This window comes from Polyodon spathula, chromosome 10 (assembly GCF_017654505.1).
Source record: "Polyodon spathula isolate WHYD16114869_AA chromosome 10, ASM1765450v1, whole genome shotgun sequence".
Lineage (NCBI taxonomy): Eukaryota > Metazoa > Chordata > Actinopteri > Acipenseriformes > Polyodontidae > Polyodon > Polyodon spathula.
The window spans coordinates 36798165-36821906 of NC_054543.1; the positions used below are offsets into that span (position 1 = coordinate 36798165).

The 23742-nt window shown below is 36.2% G+C and overlaps 2 protein-coding genes across 15 annotated transcripts in view; one reads left to right on the forward strand and one right to left on the reverse strand.

Annotated features, from left to right (window-relative positions):
- slc25a12 (solute carrier family 25 member 12) overlaps positions 1-10008 on the forward strand; it is a 30488-nt gene extending 20480 nt beyond the window's left edge. The window contains exons 10-18 of one of the 2 annotated variants that reach the window (XM_041261877.1): positions 189-273; positions 2385-2543; positions 3831-3883; positions 4003-4083; positions 6761-6901; positions 8304-8442; positions 8948-9106; positions 9240-9330; positions 9442-10008. In XM_041261877.1, coding sequence (XP_041117811.1) covers positions 189-273; positions 2385-2543; positions 3831-3883; positions 4003-4083; positions 6761-6901; positions 8304-8442; positions 8948-9106; positions 9240-9330; positions 9442-9646 — 1113 coding nt within the window. In that variant the 3' untranslated portion in view covers positions 9647-10008. Of the gene's footprint in view, positions 1-188; positions 274-2384; positions 2544-3830; positions 3884-4002; positions 4084-6760; positions 6902-8303; positions 8443-8550; positions 8624-8947; positions 9107-9239; positions 9331-9441 lie in introns of those variants that run through there. The other variant, XM_041261878.1, reaches the window with a different exon arrangement.
- Positions 10009-10041: 33 nt separating this feature from the next.
- The window catches only part of LOC121322223 (cytoplasmic dynein 1 intermediate chain 2), a 32112-nt gene continuing 18411 nt past the window's right edge, over positions 10042-23742 (reverse strand). For 9 of the 13 annotated variants that reach the window (XM_041261875.1, XM_041261868.1, XM_041261866.1 and 6 more), the window contains 11 exons: positions 22756-22842; positions 22205-22367; positions 21703-21802; positions 17783-17908; positions 16623-16769; positions 16132-16245; positions 15570-15703; positions 14725-14869; positions 14216-14356; positions 13324-13449; positions 10042-11313 (listed from right to left, as the gene is read on the reverse strand). In XM_041261875.1, coding sequence (XP_041117809.1) covers positions 11200-11313; positions 13324-13449; positions 14216-14356; positions 14725-14869; positions 15570-15703; positions 16132-16245; positions 16623-16769; positions 17783-17908; positions 21703-21802; positions 22205-22367; positions 22756-22842 — 1397 coding nt within the window. In that variant the 3' untranslated portion in view covers positions 10042-11199. The remainder of the gene's footprint in view (positions 11314-13323; positions 13450-14215; positions 14357-14724; positions 14870-15569; positions 15704-16131; positions 16246-16622; positions 16770-17782; positions 17909-21702; positions 21803-22204; positions 22368-22755; positions 22843-23742) is intronic. The other 4 variants (XM_041261867.1, XM_041261865.1, XM_041261876.1 and 1 more) reach the window with 2 other exon arrangements.

Consider the following 23742-nt stretch of genomic DNA (forward strand, 5'->3'; position numbering starts at 1 on the left):
CTCAAGCAGCGTGTCAATGATACATTTGTATGAAAGGTTTCCTTCCAAGTTGTAACGGTTCCAGATTCCTCTTGCTCTCGGGAATGTTGCAATATCTATTTCACAGGAATTTTTATACAAGTCGATTTGCAGTCATAATTCTGCTCCCACATCTTTCTCCAAATCCATTTTGCTTTCCTTTTTCCTAGCAATCTTATGGTGAAGCTGGTCGACCTGTCTGGCTCCAGGCAGCCGAGTCTGCTTACAGGTTCAGTTTGGGCGCAGTTGCTGGAGGTGAGTGACATGTATGCGCACTGTTCACAGGTTCATGTAACATTATACTGGCAGAGTACTGCAGATCAGCTAAGGTGCAGTCCATTGTGCTGCAGGTTCTGAGCTAGAAGACTGAGTTGCTCTTTATTTGTGTCTGTGATCAGAAGATCCGACATTGTGCTACAGTGGCACCTCTGGCTCCAGACAGTCTTCAGGGCAAAAGCTCAGTAGTGACATAGATCTTCCGGACCCATAGAGAAGTTAATGCTAATTATGCTTGATGAAAATGATACCTAAAAAAAACCCAGAGGGATTATGCTTGAAATGGACAAGGCTTTCTTGAAGCTTTAGCTTGAGCTGCTGCTATAATATATACAGTATGAATATTTAGAAGTGTTGGGGTATAAAATAGTTTATAGTGCCACGTGTACCATTGGAAAAATATAAGTTAAGATTGAAGTATGGTATATATTAATAACATAAAAGCTGACATTGCTGAACATGTGTTGAGATTGTGGAAATTTCTCCTTGGTTTGTGGTTTGTTAAAGTGGTTTTTGGTAGAATTTTACAGGTCACAACATTTTTAATTAAGAAGACAGAAATAAATAATGAAAAAGATCTATAGTGTCATAGATTTTCTTTTACAGAAAATAAATGTATTCCTGTGAAGAAAAACTAGAGCTTGGTTTCCTGCAGCTTGTTTGAAAAGTAACCTAAAATAAAGGCCTTTGATGTCAGGCAAGATCTGACAAGCCAATGGGGCTGGAATATGTGTTCATGGCACCAGAATGGTCTAATATGTGTGTGGCAGGAATAGTTCAGTACAATGAAAGACATTCACTTCCATCTGTAGAATGGCATGTATCTAAACTCCCAGCAAGAACAGCATAGTGCCATTGTGAATAGTTAAAGGACAGTCCTATTTAAATTAGGTATAAGGCGTGCTTTACAGATTGCAGGATAATGTGCATTTATATATATATATATATATATATATATATATATATATATATATATATATATATATATATATATATCTACGATAAGCGAATGAATGAAAACTTTTTGTATTGTATTTCGGATACAAAAATAAAGCGATGTTTCCTATTCGTTACAATTGAACAAAAAATAACCTTGCACTTAGGTACGGTCAAGCCAACGAACTTGCTGCGTGACAGTTTTTTTTTAAAGCATATGAAAAAGAGCTCTCTCTGTGTGATATTAAAAAAAAAAAAAAAAAACTAAAAAAAAAACAGGATCGACACAGCAGCTCAATTTAAAAGTTTTAGACAGCAGAAAGTAAACAAACCAGATTATCCACGTGCACACATAGTGATCTCTATGGAAAGCTGTCTGGGACATAAATGCATTGTGCTGATTTAGAGCGAGACAGAATCTCGTGGGACACAAAGACAAGCACGTCATTCTGAAATGCCTCGCTTAACCAGTGCCCAGCTTGCTGAAAATGTTGTTTGGTGATTTTTATATAGGCTATAAATTACATATATTTTATTGTAACTTTGTTATGTGGAATGTAATAAATGAGAACCAAAACTGTGTTGTGTTCCTCTTCACTTTACAACACCATTTCCACGTTCGTTTTATTTGAAGTGTTAAAGTTCAATTTCAGTTTTTGTTTGCTGGTTCAGCTTCAAAAAGGCTCAAGTAAACTTCATCTTATTACTTTATGAAAACATGTCTGGCCACGATTTACTGTGAAGAAACAGCAATGGCAAGGAATGAAAAAAATAAAATGCATTTTCAAGTTTATGTACTATATTTCAGGAATAAACAAAACAACGTTTAACTTGAACTGCTGTTTGGCATCCTTTGTTTTGCAGTTAGTTCACTGGGGTAAAGTAAATCCTACACAACTTCTTTACTCCTGGGATATTTTTCTATTTTAACGTGTTACGCATTGGAAGGTCTTGCTGTAAAATAAAGGTGCGCACACACACACAGGGGCCACGCCCCCCTGACCCTGCTGCTGTGTCTCTGCCTGCATTCAGAGCAATATAATGGCTTTTATTACTTTTTTAAAAAATTTAAATTGAGTGAATATCCAAACATGAAAATCCTGTGTTCACCCCAGCACTATATATATATATACCGTATATCTCTTGTTTCCTAGCCGTGGGAGCTACAGCTGTGTATCCCATTGACTTGGTGAAAACACGTATGCAGAACCAGCGTTCCACTGGCTCATTTGTAGGTGAACTGATGTACAAAAGTAGCTTCGACTGCGCCAAAAAGGTGGTGAGATACGAAGGGTTCTTTGGACTGTATAGAGGTAAAGTAAAATTACCAAGGTATGCTTTGTTCATTTATGTGGGTTAAAAACCTATTTGACATGTCCTGTGAAAGCTGAGCTTGCATTAGTTAGATACAGTTATTTTCACAGGAAATATATTTATTTTATACAGTAAATGTTTTCTTTTTGGGTAAATATCTCTTTTGAATGTTTCTTTCTGAAAAATCTGTCTGGGTAAATTATAATAATAATGTGCTGACATGTTAATATAAATTTCCTTGGCTTTTACTTTAAAATGTCACATTAAAATATGCAACAAAGCAAAACAGTATTCATATTTGAGATTTTAAACGCCACAGCTTCATTAAACTTTAGCTGGTATATGTTTGTGCGCTTTTTTTTTGTGGTAAATGAAATAGACATTCTACAAAACTAAAATCTGTGTAAGTCATACTTGAGTGTAATATTCTGGAAGGCAAGCTATAACGATTGTCACCATAAAATGATATGAAATGGAAATGGATGAAAAGGTGCTTGTCTTGTTACAAAATCCTAGACTTGTCTGCATAGTGAATAGAAAAGGGGGTTACATGAAAAAAAAAAAAAAATGAAATCAAAGAAGTCAAGACTGCCATCTACTGATCCCATAGCCTGTTCTGGCAGAGGAGGATGTTCACAGAAGCAGGCATTTGCTGATAAGGAGATGTGGTTGACAGCAACATGTACGCCTGACTGCTTTTTGGATGCTTACCACCAACATTCACTCAGCAGTCCCCTTGGAAAGTGTATCACATTCGATGGTGGACATTCATGGATGCCAAACACTGTTCATCGTTGCCTCTAAAATGTATACAGTTTAGACTGTCTGAGCACCTTCTATCTCCCAGGGAAACATGTTTTTATACCATAACTGGTGATACTTTGATGCTGTTTCGAAATGACATAATGCTGTATATTAACTAAAAGCTGATTTTTAAAAAAAAAAAAAAAAAAAAGCAAGCCTCCCCTATTTATTTTATTGCAGGTAAAAAGAAAAAAAGATATATTGAAAAGAACTGTAGTTATATGGTACATTAGTGACTTCTATAATGTATAACAATATACATAATGCTACAAATGACGTGTTTGAAGTGTTGAACGTTCTACAAGTTTATTGCTTGGCTGACGTTTTAAACTTGGAAAAGTTGCCAGTGGTGTGTCTTCGCCCCTGCCATTTCTGTATACGATAGCTCTTTTAAAGCCATGTAACAACACTAGCCTTTCACTTCCGCACACAAGGTCTGTAGCACCTGTCAGGCAAGGGTTTGATTTTATATTTCTATGCAGGTCTCTTGCCACAGCTTGTAGGTGTTGCTCCTGAAAAAGCCATAAAGCTAACTGTAAGTAGTATCTTTTTTTAATGTATTTTTTGTTAAGATTCAAGTTTGTATATATCATGTGTGACGAGCCCCTTTTTACTAAGAAAAACAGATACTGTATTTTTTTTTCTGTTTTGTAGGTTAATGACTTTGTGAGAGATAAGTTCGTCAAGAAAGATGGTTCCATTCCTCTTTTTGCAGAAGTTATGGCTGGTGGATGTGTAGGTATTGGCCTGAGTGATGGCTTAATTAGAAGATCTATTTCATGATTGCACTGTAAAGCAATTAAAGACAGTGGCAAACATGCAGTGACTTTTAAACCATCCTCACTACTGCCATGGCAGACCTCTGTGTAATAGGTTCTGTATTGTTGCAAATTTAATCTGAAACTACTTGTTTTTATGTACAAGTCAAGGGAACAATTCCTGCCAGACCAACCCCAGTGCCCCCTCTCAGTAGGTCTCCATAGAAAAATTCCACTGCAAAAAGTGTAATATTTCCATAACAATTTTTAATTTTAAACACAGAAGGGGATTTTTTATTTCTATGCCCAGTATGACTGTAAACCAGCTTTTGAAATTATTAAACTAGTTTTTTTGGCTTGCACTGCTGTCTCACACACAAGAAAATACCAACAAACTCGAAAACAAATTGGACATGTAGGATTTACTAGACGTCTGTGTTGGTCTAGGAGTACCCAGTAATTATGAAAAAAATAGCTGCACTCCTGTTAGCTGCCTATTTATACTATAACTAATTTGGGATGCAGCCTAAATCTTGCTTAGCATTTGGTCACAACATTGTAAAATGAGTCTATGTTCCTGTTACACCTGAGAGTTTTAATAACTCCCAGTTGAGCGAAGCTCACAGGCTGCAGTAAAGAAATTTGCAGCACCTCGGGGCCATGAGGTTGCAACCTCAGCTGATCCCTAATTTAGGGAAGAAGCCCTGGGGGATTATAGATGAAGCTGCTTCCAGTTCATTCTGATTGAGTTTGACAGAGTGGCACATACCTGAGCCTTCACCCATCAATACAGAGATTGTATTTCAAGAGCAACTTGAGAAAGGAGGAGTAATCCGTAATCAGGGCAGCTATCACAAAAAATTAGTGTACCTCTTTTAAGGTTTGTAGTACATAAATAAAAAAAAAATAGACCTTGTTCAATTTGTTTTACGTGACACCCTGGGGTGTGTTTCAATGGTCTGGACTACGGCACACCACTTATCTTAAACTTGTAAACAGCTCTCACTTCACTCTATTCCAATTACAGTTTTTCTTAAAATTGAATAAACCCTGGTGGAAAACACTGGTACAGTTTAAAGGCTGGCGATCTTTCGATGTTCCACAGTTTCCCTGTGTATTCAGTGGTACTGTAAAAATATTAAGTTGCTTTGAGATTTCCTGTTTACCGTACTCTTACTTTAAGAAAAAAAAAAAAAAAAGTTTGCTTTGAATTAAAGGCTTGATGGGTAAACTTTTGGTGAGTTGATTATTTTCACACACAAAGAATAAGGTAAAACCAGAATATAACTACCCAGAGTGTAGTTCTCAGAAACAAGTAGAACTTGTGAAATATTTCCCCCTATAAGACTGGGAATAATACTTTCTATTCTTAGTTAAAATACTTGAGAGAAGCATGCAAGTAATCTGCCACAGAGGAATCCCACGTGTGTTGTGAAACAGTGGAATGTTTTTAAAGACATGTATATAATGGAAATGCCTGTGTGCAACAACCAAAGGATTTCTGACTTAGACTGGATGTTCTCAATTAGAGTGAAAACAGTGGAACTGGTTTGATGATTAATCATAGCCATGCAAGATGGCTTAGTCATACAGAACATACTGTAAGGATTGCCTAGACCCTCGGGCTGTACGTTTTGTTGTAGAAAGATAACCACGACTCTGTGTGTCCAGTGGGGAGTTAAGTGGTTGGCAGAAAATAGCTTGGTAGAGGATGTGGCGGCTCCCAGTAGGAAGCAAACAGACAGGGCTAGGGTGGGCCCTTCACCCTTCCACAGGAGACGCCTGGGGTGGAACTGGAAAGGGCAGAAGGCTGAGCCAAGTGGGGTCAGATGCCTGCACCCTTGTCAGTGGCACATGGTGGGAATGGGCAGGTCAATAGCAAGTAATGAGGTCTGTTCCCTCTAAACGCTCTGTTGTGAAGCTTGACCTTTGCAGTCAATGCCTATTTGTTCTCTTGTTTTATTGAGGTGTTTACTGATTGTATTTGACATTATTTAAATAAATAAAATATGTATTGACAATATATCTTATTTTATCAGCATTCAACTTTATTTAAATAATGTGAAGGGGAAAATATGTCCTGCTCCAAATTAATTTAAATGTAAGTTGAAAGTATATAATTCAAAAAAATGTTCACATGTATAAACTGCCAGAATAAAAGGGGTGTTTACCTCACCATTCCAGAGCAATGTCTAAACATGCCACCTGACAATTAAATGTACAGGTTCCTTGCACTGAACTGTCCTGTCCAATGTATCAACTTGGGTTTCACTTGAAAAAAATGAATGCATAACTTGTGCCACCTGCAACTTGCACAACAATAAGGCATTTACTAGTGCGTTATGAGAATGTGTGTTTTCATGTGGAAATAATTCCTTAGTAAGTTTGGCAATTAGCAGAAAAGTATTGCATTCTGTGTTTTTCAGTTTTGTGACAATTTGAAGTTGTGCAATGGAGCATAGTTGCAGTTGTCTAAAAGGAATTTCTCTGTCAAACATTTTATGCAAAGTGCCATTTAGAATGATCTTTTGAAAATTACCTTTTAAGTCTTTTAGTTCTTTTTAAATGCAGTCTGCTGTCTGAGTTTTCCTGCCCTCCATATTTTCTTATTTTATTTTAAATGTGCTAATCTAACATGTTTTTCAACCACCCAGGCTGGAGGTTCCCAGGTAATCTTCACAAACCCCCTGGAGATTGTTAAGATCCGACTGCAGGTTGCTGGAGAGATCACCACTGGCCCCAGAGTCAGTGCCCTCAGTGTTGTGCGAGACCTTGGTTTCTTTGGTCTCTATAAGGTAGGTTGCATTACAGGAGTGACATGCTTCCTTTTATTTTAAGGTGGTATTATAATAAAGTATACTACTACCACAACAAATAATTTTATTATATTTATAAAATTGATCATTTTAACCAAATCAAAATAGATATTGTGCCTCATTCACATTATTTATTGTTTGTATTTACATTAGCCTTTTTTGATAGATTTTAGTTAATTTAAATAGCAATTTATGGAATGTTTTTAAAATATTGAGGTAATTGTGGTTGAACACAATGTATTTTGAAACTTGAGGAGGCTGTTTGTTGGCTAGTTGGCATCAATAGATTTGCGGTCATTGTACTCCACCTAATGTAGGTGGAATGGTACCTTGCTGGTGATGCCACTGACTTGTTTACTGTTCCAAAAAAAGCTGAACTGTGTTTTCAGTGTGCAGACAAGCCTTTGCAGAAGTACTGGATTCAAGAGACTGTGCTTTGACAGCTTGCTTGAACTCAAGATTACAAGCATGTTATTTTTTGTGATTTTACTAAAACAGTTTTTTTTTTTTTTTCTTTTTCTAAATATACGTATTTTAATGAAGAGCAGACAAAAGTCAGCCCTTGTTTTCCAAATGCTTTCCACTACAGTGAAGTCCTACAATAGACAACTGAACCACATTGTTGTGTCACAGTGTGATATATTAAAAAATGCTCACTACTGTACCCTGAGAACTCGAGGCTTTTTTGTGCCAAACCACAGGGAGTTGTATTTAACAGTCTCCTAGTACAGGCCACATTGTGTTGGTTTATGAAAAGCAACTTATGACTGTTCTTTGGTAGTGAAGATTTATGCTAGCGATTGTTTTGATGCAGTGTTACCTCAAATACTGTCTTCACAGCAAGGCTTTAGTCAAAATACATAGCAGACTTTTCAAAGAATGAACTCTAATAGCTTCCTAATCTTCTTCTTCATTTCTTAGCAGATGCCCTTGCCCAGTGCGACGTAGTTGAATTCAAGAATTACAGTACAACAATAAACATGTGTTTATGGTAGCTGTAGAAGAGGAATTAATGTCAGGGGTCCTTTTTAAATTTGTCAGTGGATTGCTTGAAGTTTGGTTTTTGCATGCAATTAGAAATATAGTATCTATGTTGGTTAGAATTTAGTGTTTTATTGTAGTAGGGCACCTACAAAATCGCCTGTGTTGTGAACATTTAGCCCTATTTATTGCTGTTCTCCCTTATACAAATATTTACACAGTAAAAAAACAAAGGCAGACATTCGTACTGTACATATATTTATGTAAGAACAAAGTAGCAGTTATGCAATTACTGCTTTCAATGTTTTATGTAATGTATATTTTGTATTACAAATGCATGATTTTTATGAAAATATACTAATGTATTTTTACCTCCGGTCTGTTGTGTCTCTTGTGACAGGGGGCAAAAGCCTGTTTTCTACGTGACATCCCATTCTCTGCTATTTACTTTCCAGTATATGCACACACAAAGACACAGCTAACTGATGAGCATGGTCAGTTGGGTGCTCTACAGCTGCTCACTGCTGGTGCGATTGCAGGTAATACCAAATACTTCAATACCTATATAAAAGTACTGAATTGCCATTTGAAGAATTAGGCCATTTTTCCATCATTTTTTTTTCTTCCATCTTTTAACATGATACAAGTCCACTTTTGTACTGATCCAATGAATCACCACGACCTCAAACAAAATGCGATCAATAAGAATGAAATCTTAAGGTACCTAATTCTCTACCTGAAGGCTGTTTTTGTTGAATGTTTAAAAGTATGTTTTAATACAACTGAAAATACACCTGAGGTAAGATTAATTTATGCATTTTTATTTTGTTACAGATACAATAGTGATGTCTTATTTCAAATTAACAAATGGTCTCATTTGATTTAAAATGCACCTCTTCTGTATAGAGTACGGAACCCGGTTTAATATTGTGACTGATTTGCAGTATGAGAGTTTATCTGCAAGATCCTGTAGAACTTAACAAAACACAATTTATGTAGCATGCAAGTCCAGTTTTCATAATGTTTTAAAACCTACACTTTCAGGTGTACCCGCTGCCTCTCTGGTGACCCCTGCTGATGTCATTAAGACAAGACTTCAGGTGGCTGCTCGGGCTGGGCAGACAACATACAGTGGTGTTATTGACTGCTTCAGAAAAATCCTTCAAGAAGAGGGATTCAGAGCCCTTTGGAAAGGAGCAGGAGGTATGTGATGACTTAAACGAGAGGTTTCATTACGGGATACGAGAACATGCTATCAAAAATGTAATTGTTTGGTACAATAATTTGAGGATCCAAATGCCAATATACAGTAGTAATTTTATCCACGTTATTGCAGCTCGAGTCTTCCGATCATCTCCCCAGTTTGGTGTTACACTGGTGACCTATGAACTCTTACAGCGGTGGTTATACGTTGATTTTGGAGGAAGGTAAGTGCACAAGTCATTCAAATTTTACTAGAACAGTAACATGTATCTAACTAGTTTACTGTTAGGGATCTGGGGTTTTTTTGTACACCTGTTTTTTTTCTATCTTTACAGCCGGCCTGCTGGTTCAGAGCCTACTCCAAAATCCAGGATTCATGAACTTCCTCCAGCTAACCCTGACCATGTTGGTGGATATAAACTTGCTGCCGCCACATTTGCAGGAATAGAAAACAAGTTTGGTCTTTATCTGCCAAAGTTTAAGTCTTCTGGTGTTGTTACAATCCATCCACCAGTATCGAAGGAATCCCAAGGGTCTTAAATGCATCAATCTGCAATATAAAATTAGGCAGTTTTTTTTAATGTATTGCATGTTGGTTGAGCCAAGATGTCCCATAAATCATGTTTTTTTCTTTCATAACTTGTCTGAAACAAATGTTTTTGCTTTGAGAAACCGCTAATTCAAGACATCATTTCTGCATTTAACTTTTTTTAAATATTAGCATGAATAGTGCTTTATGATTTGCTTTGTGTAACTGTACATATTGTACAGAAACATCATGGCATTAAAGAATTTATTTAGCATTGCTGCAGTTAGGAGTTGCTTAAAATGATGTACAGATGTTTTAAAATTGTTTTATTAAAATAAAAAATCACGACAGAAGTGTTAGTAAATAATTTTAAATCATGTATCATTTTCTTGTAATGTATTTTATTGAAGTAAATCATTAATATTTAATGTCTGAATTGTGTTTCTTATTTTAAAAACAGAAATTTCTAATTTGGAATTTTCTGTAATTCCAATCAATTAACAGGGCAAGTAAATGGTATTTAGAACAAAACAAAATCAAATGTTATAAATAATGTCACATATCAATGGCCACAACATGAAACTTGCAAACAGACAAGAAAACAGTAGAACTACATTTCCTAAACAGATTTTTTTTTCTTCATGCTATAGTTTTTAATACATATCATATTTAAGGGTGAACTATTTCTTTTAGCAATATTGTTTCACACCATGCCAATATGAACTACTGAAAACGTTTACCTTATGCACTTTTAATCATTCGAGGAAAATGTTTACATCATATTTCATGCTCCAACATTATTACTCCTGGGGGTTTACTTCTTATTCATTACATGCCTTTATCAGCAAATTGGAGCTGCATTTTAACAAAGTAGGTTCTGTGTAAAAATACATACTTTAGGTTAACAGTTTAGGTTTTGACAAGAGCGTACTACAATGCTGCATATGATGAATAAAAGATTCAATTACTACATTTTCATAGGGACATAGCAGCAAAGGCAGTGAGCACATTTATCAATCATGACAGCAATTTTGGTCTTGGCTATAGTTTAAATGAGCCTCAAAACAGGGAATGCAAAGCATGAGGAGAGTATGTACCAATACAATGACATATGCAGCTAACCTGAAGAGCCAGGATGCAAAACTTGGCATTGTAATTGGAGTTCTCCAAGATAATACATCTTGAGCTTTAAGGCTTTTGGTAGAATTAACAAAATCATTGATCTAATAGTTTATGCTAATTTAATGCAAAAGCCCAATATGATAAATTGTTGCAGCATTTTAGTTTGATCGCCCTATTAAACTATTAAACTATTTTTAAATAGAGACCTGTGTGTACAGTATCAGCTAGAGGTTTATAAACACCCAGTAAAGCACACAAGGTGTCTTTTGTCTTAGAAAACTGACCATTCTTGCTGAAAGATTTAAAAAGAAAAACAAGTTTAAAAGTACACAATTGTGTGTATTTCTTTGATATAGTGGCTAGTACACCTAACCGAACAAACTATGTTTTGTTGTACAAAAATCTGCTACTGGTCCCTTCTCTACGCTTCTTATCCAGTAAATCAGGCTGATAAACGCGCAGCAGCTTCCTCTTCTGCATCCGCTCTGTTGGCATTGATTTCTGCAAGCGTGCGGGCAAAACGTGTCCATTCATCATTGCGCGGAACTGAGATTTGCTGTTGGAAAGAATTAAATCGAACATTAAAAAAAAATGCATATTGGAATTGATATTTAAAATGGCTAATAATGAAGGATTTAAACTTTCTCGCAAGTCCCTACAATGCTTCTTATTGCCAATACATTGTAGAGCCACACCCTGAACAACAAACAAAAGCAAGTTGTTCAGTAAGAATATTACTATAAAGCTTTGGTTATTACTCCATTAAGATACAACTTAAGAGTCAAGTATTTCACATTTACATCAATAAACAATACAAAAACAGTCAGTCTTTTATACAAAATGCTAAAAATAAATGACATCCTGGCCTTGGTGCAAGATCAGGATACACAATTCTGTTACACCTTAGAGTTCCAGTACCCAAACAAAACAAAGCTCTCTAAAGGTTCCGCATATCCAATAAAAGCTTCATAAATCTATTTCTTTGTCAACTTTCTGGGTCAAGTAACACTTGAGGGAGCTGACATATTGGAGTCTTTGAGACAGCAACATGACGTCAAGTCGTTGATTTTCCCGATAGACCAAAAGATGCGTGGGTTTATAGGATACAGCAGCGAAAACCCATAGTGTGCGATATGGGGAGTGCAAAGCTATTGGGTGCTTGAATAATAAATGTAAAAAGAAGACAAAAAAGTTATTTTGTGTGCCAAAGCCTATTAATTCAGAACGGGTGGTCATATCAATAAATGACTAATTTGAGAATGGGGCATACATTGAAAACTTTTCCATTTGGCCGAAATTATTTAGTGTGTGAGGACCACTTTGAACTTGAATGCTACGAAATGAACATGCAGGCAGAGCTGCTGGGGTATGAATGCAAGACAAGGCTAAAACCTGCTGCAATGCCACACAGCAAAGACCGATAAGATAAATGACGAGAGTTTGGTGATAAAACGAGTGATCAGGAGAGGATTTATCAGTATGCACGTCTATAAAGAGGTATGTGGAAAACACAGCAAACAAGGGGTGGGCTTGGCTGTTGATGCAGTACTGACCTTTTGTGATTCAGTGCCTTTTAAACCTGTTTTACTCTGGGAAAAAAATAAACCACGCGTGTGAAAATAAATTGGACCTGACGCGGCTGACAAGTGCTGAATAAATGGACCACTAAGGGTTAATGCTTTTATGTCATAAATTGGTTGAGCAGGGGCTTCATATTGTGTCAGAAGTTTTTAGCCATGTGTTTTCTATTGAAATGATTCTACATGCACTACCACTACACATACTCTTTAAAGATGACCTTTCAATTCATAACTGTTATGGATGTTTAAAGCACTGTCTGGAAGCTGTCCCCACAGGCACTATTTCTAACAGGGTCACTGTGTTAAACAGAATACACATGAAAAAGCAGTGCTTTTCTGGGCCTTGCGTTTAAAATCATAGCAAACCAAAATACTGGAAACAGTTATAAACTGTTAGTTATGAAGAAAAATCGTGACAAGAATAGGGCAAGTAAATACTATTTTAACTGTTGACTAGAAATGCTAAGAATTGTCTAGAGTCACAGAGGTAAAATAGACTGGAGACAATTTGCAATAGGTAAGCACTGATAAAAGGCACATGATGTTGTTTTACATGTGATTTTAATTGAGGGAAAATAATATTTAATATTAAAAACAGCGTTTAAATAACATACCTGTAATTTTAATTTTCATTATTAACATCCCAACAACTTTTTACACTTAAAATCTGTTTCAAAGCCCTTTTCAAAATGTCCGCTCTAGTGCACCGATAGCATAAGGATTATTGTCCACATTGTCAAACAGGTAGCACAGCAATAACGATCCATGATGATGATGTGGTATGGAACAGAAAAGCCAGAGCACTTCTTGTGTTTTTTTTTTTTTTAAACCCTGCAGTGATTTAGAGGACAGATCCCAAACCCCAGTACACTAGAGAGAGCCATTCTGAAAAGAGCTTTGAAGTTATGAAGAAATAAGATGCTACAAAATGTGCATTAAAAATGAACAAATTCCTTTCTGTAAATTATAATGCAAGAATCACTAACCTCGCCAACATCATAAATGAGTATCTGCCCATCTGAGTCTCCAACAGCAATTTCTCTGCCAGAATGTGCCCATCTCACGCGATTCAAGGCTGGATTTCCTTCCACTGTTATACTTGCTGTAGGTACCTAAAACAAACATTTTCATTCAGCTTTTTAAAGATATGTGTGGGAAATGTTAAACTGTGCGTCATTCATAAAACAATGTATATATGTAATATAAACAGCTGATTTCAAAATGCCCATATATCAGAATTTTCACTTCTCTTACCTGTGACCTAAGATTGCTACCATATTGTGGTCGTGTGAGTTGTTGGTTTACAGATGACAGCTATATTCTATGATTCTACCCAAACCCTTTAAATGTATTAACCTTGTATTACAAGTTTTAAAGACTTGTTGACACAAACACATTACAGGATTTGGGACTGGGAAAAAACAAGCTTAGCAGGGAGGTGAACATGTAAATTGAGGTCAATGTGTTATTAATGTAAAGCTTATCCTATCTGTTACGATTCTATGAAATTGTCTGGGAAAGTTATTTGCATAGTTTGTATGTTATACTACCTGCTATATTGAACATTTCAAGTGCCTTAAAGTGTTCACATAAATAGTACAAAAAGTATGTAATAGTAAGCTTCTGTCACTTAACTACATTTAAAAACCATGTACACGTATCCACAAATAAAATACACAAGATGCATAAGAACACCTAGCAACTGTCCTGTGTTTACTTTAAAATGTTGATATGTAAGCTGTCCTCTCCACAAGGTGTGAATGAATCTTTACGACTTGAATTTGGTAATTTTTCACCAAGGCAGGTAAATGTCAGAAGCACATCATTAGTCTCAGTCGGCAGCACTGCTCTGAGAAGCTGTCACCTGACTCTTCTTACCTCTGTGTCGTTGTTGAGATTCCACAGATCAAGCCGGCCTACTCCATCAACACAAGCAAACAAGGCTGGGTGGGCTGGGGACCACATGATATCATAAACATAGTCTGAGTTATCCTCAAATGAGTACAGTGGCTTGTTATTCTGAAAGATAAAAATACAGCTTTGCTGTAAACAAGCACCACAGAGACAAAAAATACATTACACTGAACTGTTACTCCTACACTCATCTCACCAGACATATACAACAATTACATTCATGTCATACTGCACTGAATCTTAATAGCAAAGGGTAGTATGCGGAGAAAAAAAAAAAAGTTACTTGTCAGTTCATTTCATTTCTTAAGTGATAATGTGCCATAGCCTACTGAGAAAATAAATTCAATCACCATAAATGAATATGTATGATAAAGCTAATTCATATCCTCTGTTTGTGACTCATGTTTGTATAAACAAATACAGCTTACAGTAATGTCCGATTTACAAAGGTCCAATAACTGCAGTGTATGTACCTTGGTTGTCCACAGTTTCACTGTCCAGTCAAAGGATGAGGTGACAAACAGGTGGGAGAAATCGACTGGTCCTGCTGCAGTGTGACAGTGGATACCTGTAATCGGTCCCTGGTGGCCTTCAAACATCTCACTGATTCCAGCTTTGCTAAAACATGAAACATTTAACTCTCTTAGCAGCAGCAGAGTTATTCAAGCAGTATTTAGAAAGTAAAAACAAATCAATGCATGTTCTGGGGCTTTCATTAGTCTGCCACTTGTGGAGCAAAGCATTTAAAGCACTCGACTTTTGGTACTTGGCAACTTATTTTTGCACATCCTTAAATGACCTATTCTGAATAAGATCTTTGTAATAAAAATGAAGTAAAAGTCCATGTCCTTTCCCCAGCCCTCAAGTATGTTTGGTGAAAGAAATAAGCAACTCTAACATCACTATCAGGATCCCTATTATATAATAGTATGTAAAGTTCAATAATCCACACATCACCAGCCATCACAAGTGAATCAATCAAACACAACACAGAATAATTAGGGATCCTAAGAAATGCACATGCCAATATTTCAAGTACTATATATCGAATTGAAGCTTAGAAAAAGTTTCTAAACAATGTAATCTGATTGGATATCCTGAACTCCTACGCAGTATTTAACATATCATTCCAATCAAAGGACGGTTACAAATCAGAAAGAGGCCTTTCTAATCAGTTGCAGTCATTTTATTTTCAATATTTTAGCTCAATGTAAAATATTACATGCATTAAGTACACATGTTTCTTCAGAATTCCTCCAACAGAATAAAAACCTTTAGTTTGTTTAACTTTTTTTTTTTTTTTTTTTTTTAGCTGTACCTTCCATGACGACATGCAGTGTACACAGAGCCCTCTTCGCTTCCCACCACAAAGTTGTTGACATCGCCCAGGGGGAAGGACATGCAGGTGACAGCTACAGCCTTGGACTGCTTGTGGACCAATTCCATACTGTCCTGTTAACAGACAGGTGCGTGAGGACATTAGCTTCTTAAAACGGCTGTTCAAACTGTTCTCATTTTACCAAAAGGATTCAGTAAAGTCACATTTACATTCAGTAACACACATTTGACAACATTTAACATTTGTTTTGTAAGATACCTGTAATGAAATCCCAGACAATTTCCTCCATAGTTAGCCAAACACAAAAGTGCCACTTGTCTTACTGAAGACCAAAAGTGATCAAAGCTAATTTTTAAACTGAAGAACAACACAGAAAATGACATTTTTAAGAAAGGGTCTACAGTCCTTAACATTATTTTTCTGTTTTGCTCAGTTAAGTCAGGCTGTTTTAATAAACACACTGTAGTTTACAAAAATCATTTTTCTGTACCTAAATGATTTGAAAAGAGTGAAGTCAGCGTTCTAATTGCCCATACAGTACCTGTGGCTGAGACAGCATGTCCAAACTCCAGGAACACATTTTCCCATCGGTTGAGATGCTGATCAGGTTGTGAGCATTTGGAGTACCCACCACGTTCACACAGTACACTGGATGCTGCATCGACCACAGGAGAGAAAATAAATACCTGCTTATTAATAAATACAGCTAAAGCTACAAATGTATCCATATTAAATTAATAAGACACATAAAGCGTTCAGAATCTTTATGATTTACAACCAGTAGTGAAGAAAAAGTAACCCACTTATTGTTTCTAAACAATAACCCACTTCTCATTCAAATGGGTCTGGCTTAATTTTTTTCCTTTCAATTTTCTACCGTTGGAAAACATTATGGCTTTGCTTAAGGTCAATATTATTTACTTTTACAAGGGATAGTTTTGTTTAAGTAGGAACTAATGGAAAGCATGGTTAGTATTTGTATAACTCCGCCATGAAGAATGTGATCTGCTGCAAATCTCCTTTCCATCATACCGTGTGTGCAGCAGCGGAGAGCGGAGTCCTCTGCACTGGAGTCCTCTTGTTGCTGCGGTTATCCCACAGAACTATCTGGCCAGAATATGTGCCACCAACAACTAGGTTTGGATGAAATTTTGCAAAGGCAGCTGACATCACTGCTGACTGCAAGGAAAAAAATACACAGTGTTGTATATTTTTTAAATTGATGACTGTAGAATGAAAAACTGTCAGGTTTCTGGAAATTACATCAGTTAGGCAGTATACTGAAATGTCATCTTCAATCCAAGGGCAATGCTAAATACATACGACAACTTGCTAAAAACAATATACAAGTGCTCCAATTCAAAGTAACATTGTGTGCTTTAAAATTGCACCTGGCATGCTGCTTGTTTTTACATTACCTTGCACTACTGACATTTCCATGACTAAAAGCTGCCCATTTAATTCACATTACAAGAAGGGGGTGGGGGGGTGTTTGGGACTGTAAAATGTGGTACATAATTACATTATTAATTTTAGTTTACTGTTTCTAAAATTCTTTTTGATCGACTGTTTGGAGTCATTACAGTGACAAACGTAATCTTGATAGTAATCTGACAGCATCTGATCTTAATGCTAGTTTTAATTTATCCAAGTGATTTTTCAAAAATCCGTCATTTCAAAAACAAAAATCCTTTTCCACTTGAGCTAAATGGTTGGAAAAATAGTTCAGGCGTTTTTATTTGTCGATGTTACAATCCTTTTCAAACTGTATCCGTTTGAGGCAGCCCATGTGTTTCTACTTTATCTGTCTTGTTCCATGTACCTTAGGGCATATACTTTAAACAGCATGGCAACAGAGAAGCTCTGTGTTTTCTATCAATTTTGTCAGAATTATCATATTTTTTCTTGCTCTCTTTTAAAAGATGAATAATACAAATTTAAAAAAGAACACCTCAGAACTTTGTAACATGTTTAAACATTGTAAACGCTGTGAGAAATGCAGCTATAGAGGATTCCTTTTTAACTGCTAGTCTTCATGTTCTCAATCAACATGTGTTTGCAAATAGATGTGGTTCAGGCGCATGCCAGCTCAATGAAATCACGATGTTGAAAAGCAGAAGGAAACAACTGGCAGAGGGCCAAACTCATCAGCTAAAACCACCCATTCGGCGCGACAGGATCTCGCATCATACCTGGCAATGAAAGACATACTCTGGTGTGGTTTTCTTGTATTTCATGTTCCACACAAGGGCCACACCATCTGGCTCATGGGGGGCATCCTCGTTGTTGTTGTATGAGGCAACAAGCAGTTCAGGATACTGTTGACAGAAAAATCAGTAAAAATAAATGTCAAAAGGAAGTCAAGATTGCCTAAAGGCTCAACACTGCCCTTTGTGGTGGTAGTGAATGTTTTACTGTGTGCGTCAGCCATCTCGGCACAAAGATTTATTACTGAAAATGTTACAAACACCAGTTTTTTTTCCCAGCACAGACTTTTTGCTCACCGAAGAAATTCACTTCACCCCCTTTGCTTTTCTGTTGGACCAGTCGGTATACAAAAGTTTAAAACCAAACTACATCTACTCTTCAATGTTGGGAGACATCTGAAATATTAATATTAATATTATGTTATATTACTATAAAAATAGTGGTGCAATCGACACCCTCATTTTGTATTTGATTATCGTATGGGCATTTACCAACAATAAGCGATGCATTGATGTTTTATTTTTCAAAATAAAGAACACTTTTTTTTTTTTTAACAGAAGACCCAATAAGTAAAAACACTGTTGTGCATAATAGTTAAACAAAAAAGGCACGACTTGCGCTCAAATTAGAACACTAACGATTATAACAAAAAAAAAAAATACAAAAGGACTTGAGTTTTTAACAACTGAAAAGAATATGCATGCGTCCGCTTCTGATGTCCCTTTAACATTGTGATAATAATAAAAAATACTATATTTTAACAGAAGTCATTTCTGTCTGAACTATGGTTGTTCAATACTGTTAACATTTTATGTCCAAAGCAAAACATTTTAATTTTCAATTAATCTCACAAACCCTGACTAATTTAACCACTGTACTAAATTCAGCTTTTTATTATATAGATTTCACAGATAAACAAAAAAAAAGTATTGATTTTTAAATTAAGAAAATGTGAATACAACAGGCCTCCTTCTCATTTGGCTTGTCCAACTCGAATGTAGAGACCTAAAGTGTGTATCCGTGCTAACCTACCATACTAGCACTAAAACAAGTGCACTATTACACACTCAAGGTTTTAATGCAAAGTGGCAACAGGAGATTTTAAACTGGGTTCTAATTTGATGCATCCAGGGGTGAAATTCTGCCGGTACTCATTGGTACTCTGTACCGGGACTTATTTTGATGCCGGTACTGGGTACTGGGACTTATTTAATCTGCTTTTCATCCAACGCAATTGCATTCCATACACTCACACAGTCCACTAGCGCAACATTTCTCAAATGCGCTTTCATTCAGTACAGTTCGTGCTGCTTGCATTCTGTTTAATCATACTGCTTCTGTTAGCTGCTATTGGCCACCATTAACGTCAGTATAATCACTGCATGTTGATTGGCCGAGCTTTCATTCTGATCCAATTTCATTCTGGCATAAATCTCAAATCTCCGCCCATTTCATTTTGTGTCAGCGCTCATTCACTGATCAACGATAGAAGACCATAGCAGTGCAACGTGAAAACAGTGGTCTGGAGTAATTTTGATTAGTATTAAGTAATAATTATTTTCTGTAGTGTGTCGGGGAAACTATCTGAAATATTCTAAGCGAACACTGCTGCACATTAATTTAAAGGCAAAAAGCATCAATGTTCCCCATAAATTACATGGTTGATAAATATTAGAAATAATTACCATAATGCATTTTGCCTTGCACTGACTTACCACGTTGCCAGAAAGTTTCTAAAATGGCAAGTGATGTGTGGGACAGTAGGGATTAACATAAAAAAAACAGGATCAAGCGAGTAAGCGAGTCAGCGAGTCAGAACCAGGGTACAGATAGAGATGTGCTTCACGCTTTTCAAACACGGGCCCAACTTGTAAGGTACATGTTAAGCATAGTGATCAACGTTGTGTCAAGTTTTTACTTGTGTGTACATCTAAAAAGTAAAGTAAACCACAGTAAAGATATCATTTTATGACATATATATATATATATACACACATATACACACACACACACACACTGTATTCCTTAGAATTTAAGACACAGTTTTTTAACCATTTTTTTGCTTCTCAAATACAACAGTGTAAATTAGGTTGTATCTTCATGAATGCACATTTACTTGAGGTTTTATTTTTTCCTCAAATTGAGAGTGGTAAATTTGTGCGGCGTCTTACATTCGAAAGAACACTGCATACATAATGGATGCTCTTATTAAGAAAAAAAAAAGATAATTAAACATTCAGTTTGTTTAACTTAATTTTAAAGCTGAAGGAACACATAGCCACTGTGTTGCTAGGCGCTTGGTTTCAGGCCACTGTATGGCGCATCAGTGGAGACTTGAGGTGACTAGTGGCACCAAATCAGCCAATCAAAAGCCCACTTTTAAAATGGGGAAAAAATCATTGCTGAATAAAAGAGTAAAAAGATTAACAAATTCTGAGATGACTTCTCAGTTTGTGTTATTATTGCATATATCGTTTTACCGAATAATTAATTTTAAATTAATATCTTTAGCAAAAGGTGACACATTCAATAAGATTTGCTTGTGTGATTGTCAGGCAAATCAGCACATTTTTGGCAGTGACATGATTAAAATAAATTAAATAATTTATATATATATGTGTGTGTGTGTGTACCATATACACACACACACACACACACACACACACTAATATTTGTGATTGGCTTATATTTGGGGAACCCCCCACCCCCCACCCCCCAATACAAGTTTCTTATTTCCTCCATGACTGCCAGCTTCTTTATCATCATCAGAGCATGCGCATTAAACAATTTGACGTCACTGGAATGGTGAAGGGCGCTAGGACCAGAAATGCGCTTGTTACGGTTTTCCATGCAAGTGTTGAATAAAATGTCGCTGCAAGTAAAAAATAAAACCTTCTCTAGCGAGCAAGTTGGTCATGCAAGTAAAAACTTCTTAAAAGTCAACTTCAACCGTTTTCTATAGTGTTTGTCGCATATATTTTCTTTTATTCGCACAAGTTTTACCAAGCTTAAACGTTGGATGGAAAAAGGCCTAATGTATTGTGTACCGATATGTATATTTTTTTAAAAGTATTTATTCATTGGCACTTAAACTGTCTCCATTTTTAAAATGTTTACACCCGGCTGTGCATAGGAGTACCTGCACTTTTTTGTTGAGAATTTCATCCCAGGATGCATCGATTTACCATTATATAATTGAAGATCTGGAAATTTAAGGACAGATGATCAATAATTGATGCATCCCTACTATAAAATATAAAACAAATAGAATTCACTATGGTCTCATGTTTTCAAACACTTGTCAGATCGATTACCTGGCAAATAAAGGCTACAATGTATTAACTAATGCCCTTCTGTCAACTCAATATTACAACTATTCAGCAAAAAACATTATTAGTACTGGGCTGGAGGACTGGAGTGCCATCTAAATATTAAATATAATAAATACATTCTTCACATTTGAATTTAATGTTGTTCATCCTGTTTTTAAGCTTTCTCTCCATAAATATATTTTATATTGTCATGAATATTTTACAGTATTTCTCAAGGAAACATGCATGTCTTCCTGTAGACTCTAAATGGAAATATGTATGGAAGACCTGTGGTCTCTAACTGAATATGGAAGATGGAAGGGGGGAGGGGGTAACTAGCAGACTAATGCAGGTCAATGAATAGCTCCATTTAGGTTTTTCAACTTGCCACAATGGCCACAATTAGAGTTGAAACCTTCAGAATAAATTAAACAAAATAATATACGACTGCAAAGATTTACAATTACAATGACACTTTACTCAAAATGGTATATAGCAAAATAAAATATGTTATATGTATGTATGTATATCTATCTATCTATCTGTATCATTCTAATTACTATTATTATTATTATTATTATTATTATTATTACCTGAAGCGACCAATCCAAGCAGGTAACAACACGATGCTTTGACCAACGTTCATCTATGAACTGTCTGTTTAAAGACAGCTTAGCTCCAGCCTGGATCTCTCTTCAAAAGAAATACAGTGATGTAAACAGACCCACCATATGGTCCAGAATAGCTTTAAACCATAAACGCAAGTTTTACATTTCTGCACAAACAACAAAATCAACCATCTTATGGTTAACCCCTACATTAGAATATTTCCCCCATGTGTTAAGTATTTAGTTTTGTCTGAACAACTGAGCCATCTACAAAAAAACAAAGTAACGTGCGATTGAATTATACTTACGACTGTTTTAACTGGAATTTGAGAATACGTTTGCTTGTTGTATTGCTGAAATGATTACTATAAAGGAATATGGTCAACTTAAAAAGATCAGGATTCCCTCTCCAAATTAACACATGGTATTTACCACTCAAATGAAAACTTAAAAAGCCTGTAATTCTTGAATGTGTACTCATTGTTACCCTTCCTTCTCTTCCAAATCCCTGCCGCTGTAGTCGAAAAACACATCCACATGTTCAGAAAGGGCCCGCTCCACAATGCGGGTGCTGTGATCAAAGAAAGACAGAAACTCCTCTGAGTGGAGAACCTGCAGCTTTTCCTCTTCGGTCAGTTCATGAGGAGGAGCTGAAAGATGCAATAAAACATGATTTTTTACTTTTGAACATTCACTGCTGTTTAAGGTCAACCTATACACTTTCAGATCGCTTCCTTATGCAAACATGTGGTGGTCTGGAGCACTGTATTCAGCATTACACCATAGGAACTTTTTTTTATTAGTTTTTTGCAATTTTTTTACTTTCTGAAGATGCATTTAAACAATAATGGGGGAGCGAGCCCCCAATTTTAATCACATGGATTGTTTCAGGGAGTCTTGGCAAGAAGGCAATAAGAAGAAATTATTTACGCCAAGTTCATAGTGCAAATGCACAGAACTTTATCTTTTCATCAACTAAAGGCAAAGACTTTATAAAAGCACCTACATTCAGACACATATACATCTCAATAGTGTTACCTTCTTCCTCCTCCTTTTGCACTGCCTTCTCCTCCTCAGGTTCTATCACCGGTTTCAGTGGGACAGTCTCCTCTTCCTCATCTTCTTCTTAAGAATACAAACAAGAGATCAATATGAGAGGACATACTGATAAAGCCTTTTGGAACATTAACCATTATTATTAAATCGTCTTCCTTTTACTGTGCCTTTCCAAGCAGCTATTTTCAAAAACAAAACACTGTCAGATTTGTCTTTTTTCTATGGGCTGTTTGCACAGTAGCACAGAAGTGAGACAGTCTCCTTCTCAGGTGGCTGAAGGCACTTGGCTGCCTCTCGTGCCTCGTAAAGCACCTCAGAAGAATTGCAGGCCTTTGTGTTTGTTATATAACATGTTATGCAGGATATGGGTCCAGAGTGTTGCTGAAAATGTTTCACTCTCATCTGCCAACGTCACATCGCTGAATAAGGCGCTAAGGGATACCATGCAGAGTGAGAACACCTGACCACAGCAATGTATCTTTTTGCACAGACGTCTGTGTAGAGCCTGGCTAAAACGCTAAACAAACATTTGAATCCAAACCACAGAGCACCCATAGTGCATGTGCACTTGCAATTCTGACCAAGAGTAATCTCAGGACTGCTAAAAAAGATTCTTGTTGCACAGCAGTTCCAGGTTTTGCATGAACTTTTATAAGTCAAACCTAATTCATAGTTTGTCTTATTAAAGTAATTTGGCCTACCTGAAATGGTTCAGGCAGGCCAAATTACACAAAGAGTAAAACCTAGAATGGCCAATACTTGTGATTTTTGTATATTAGGCTTTTAATGTATTTTAAATACAAATCTCTAAAATTACAAAATTACAAAAAAAAAAACATTTTCTTAGGATTGTGTAACAAGGTGAGTAATATCAGAAAAATGCATTAAAACTTCAGATGGCTGTCATCAGGAACTGCGATCCATTACTCAAGAAGCTGTTGCTGTTTTTTCAAAGTGCACTGCCAAAGA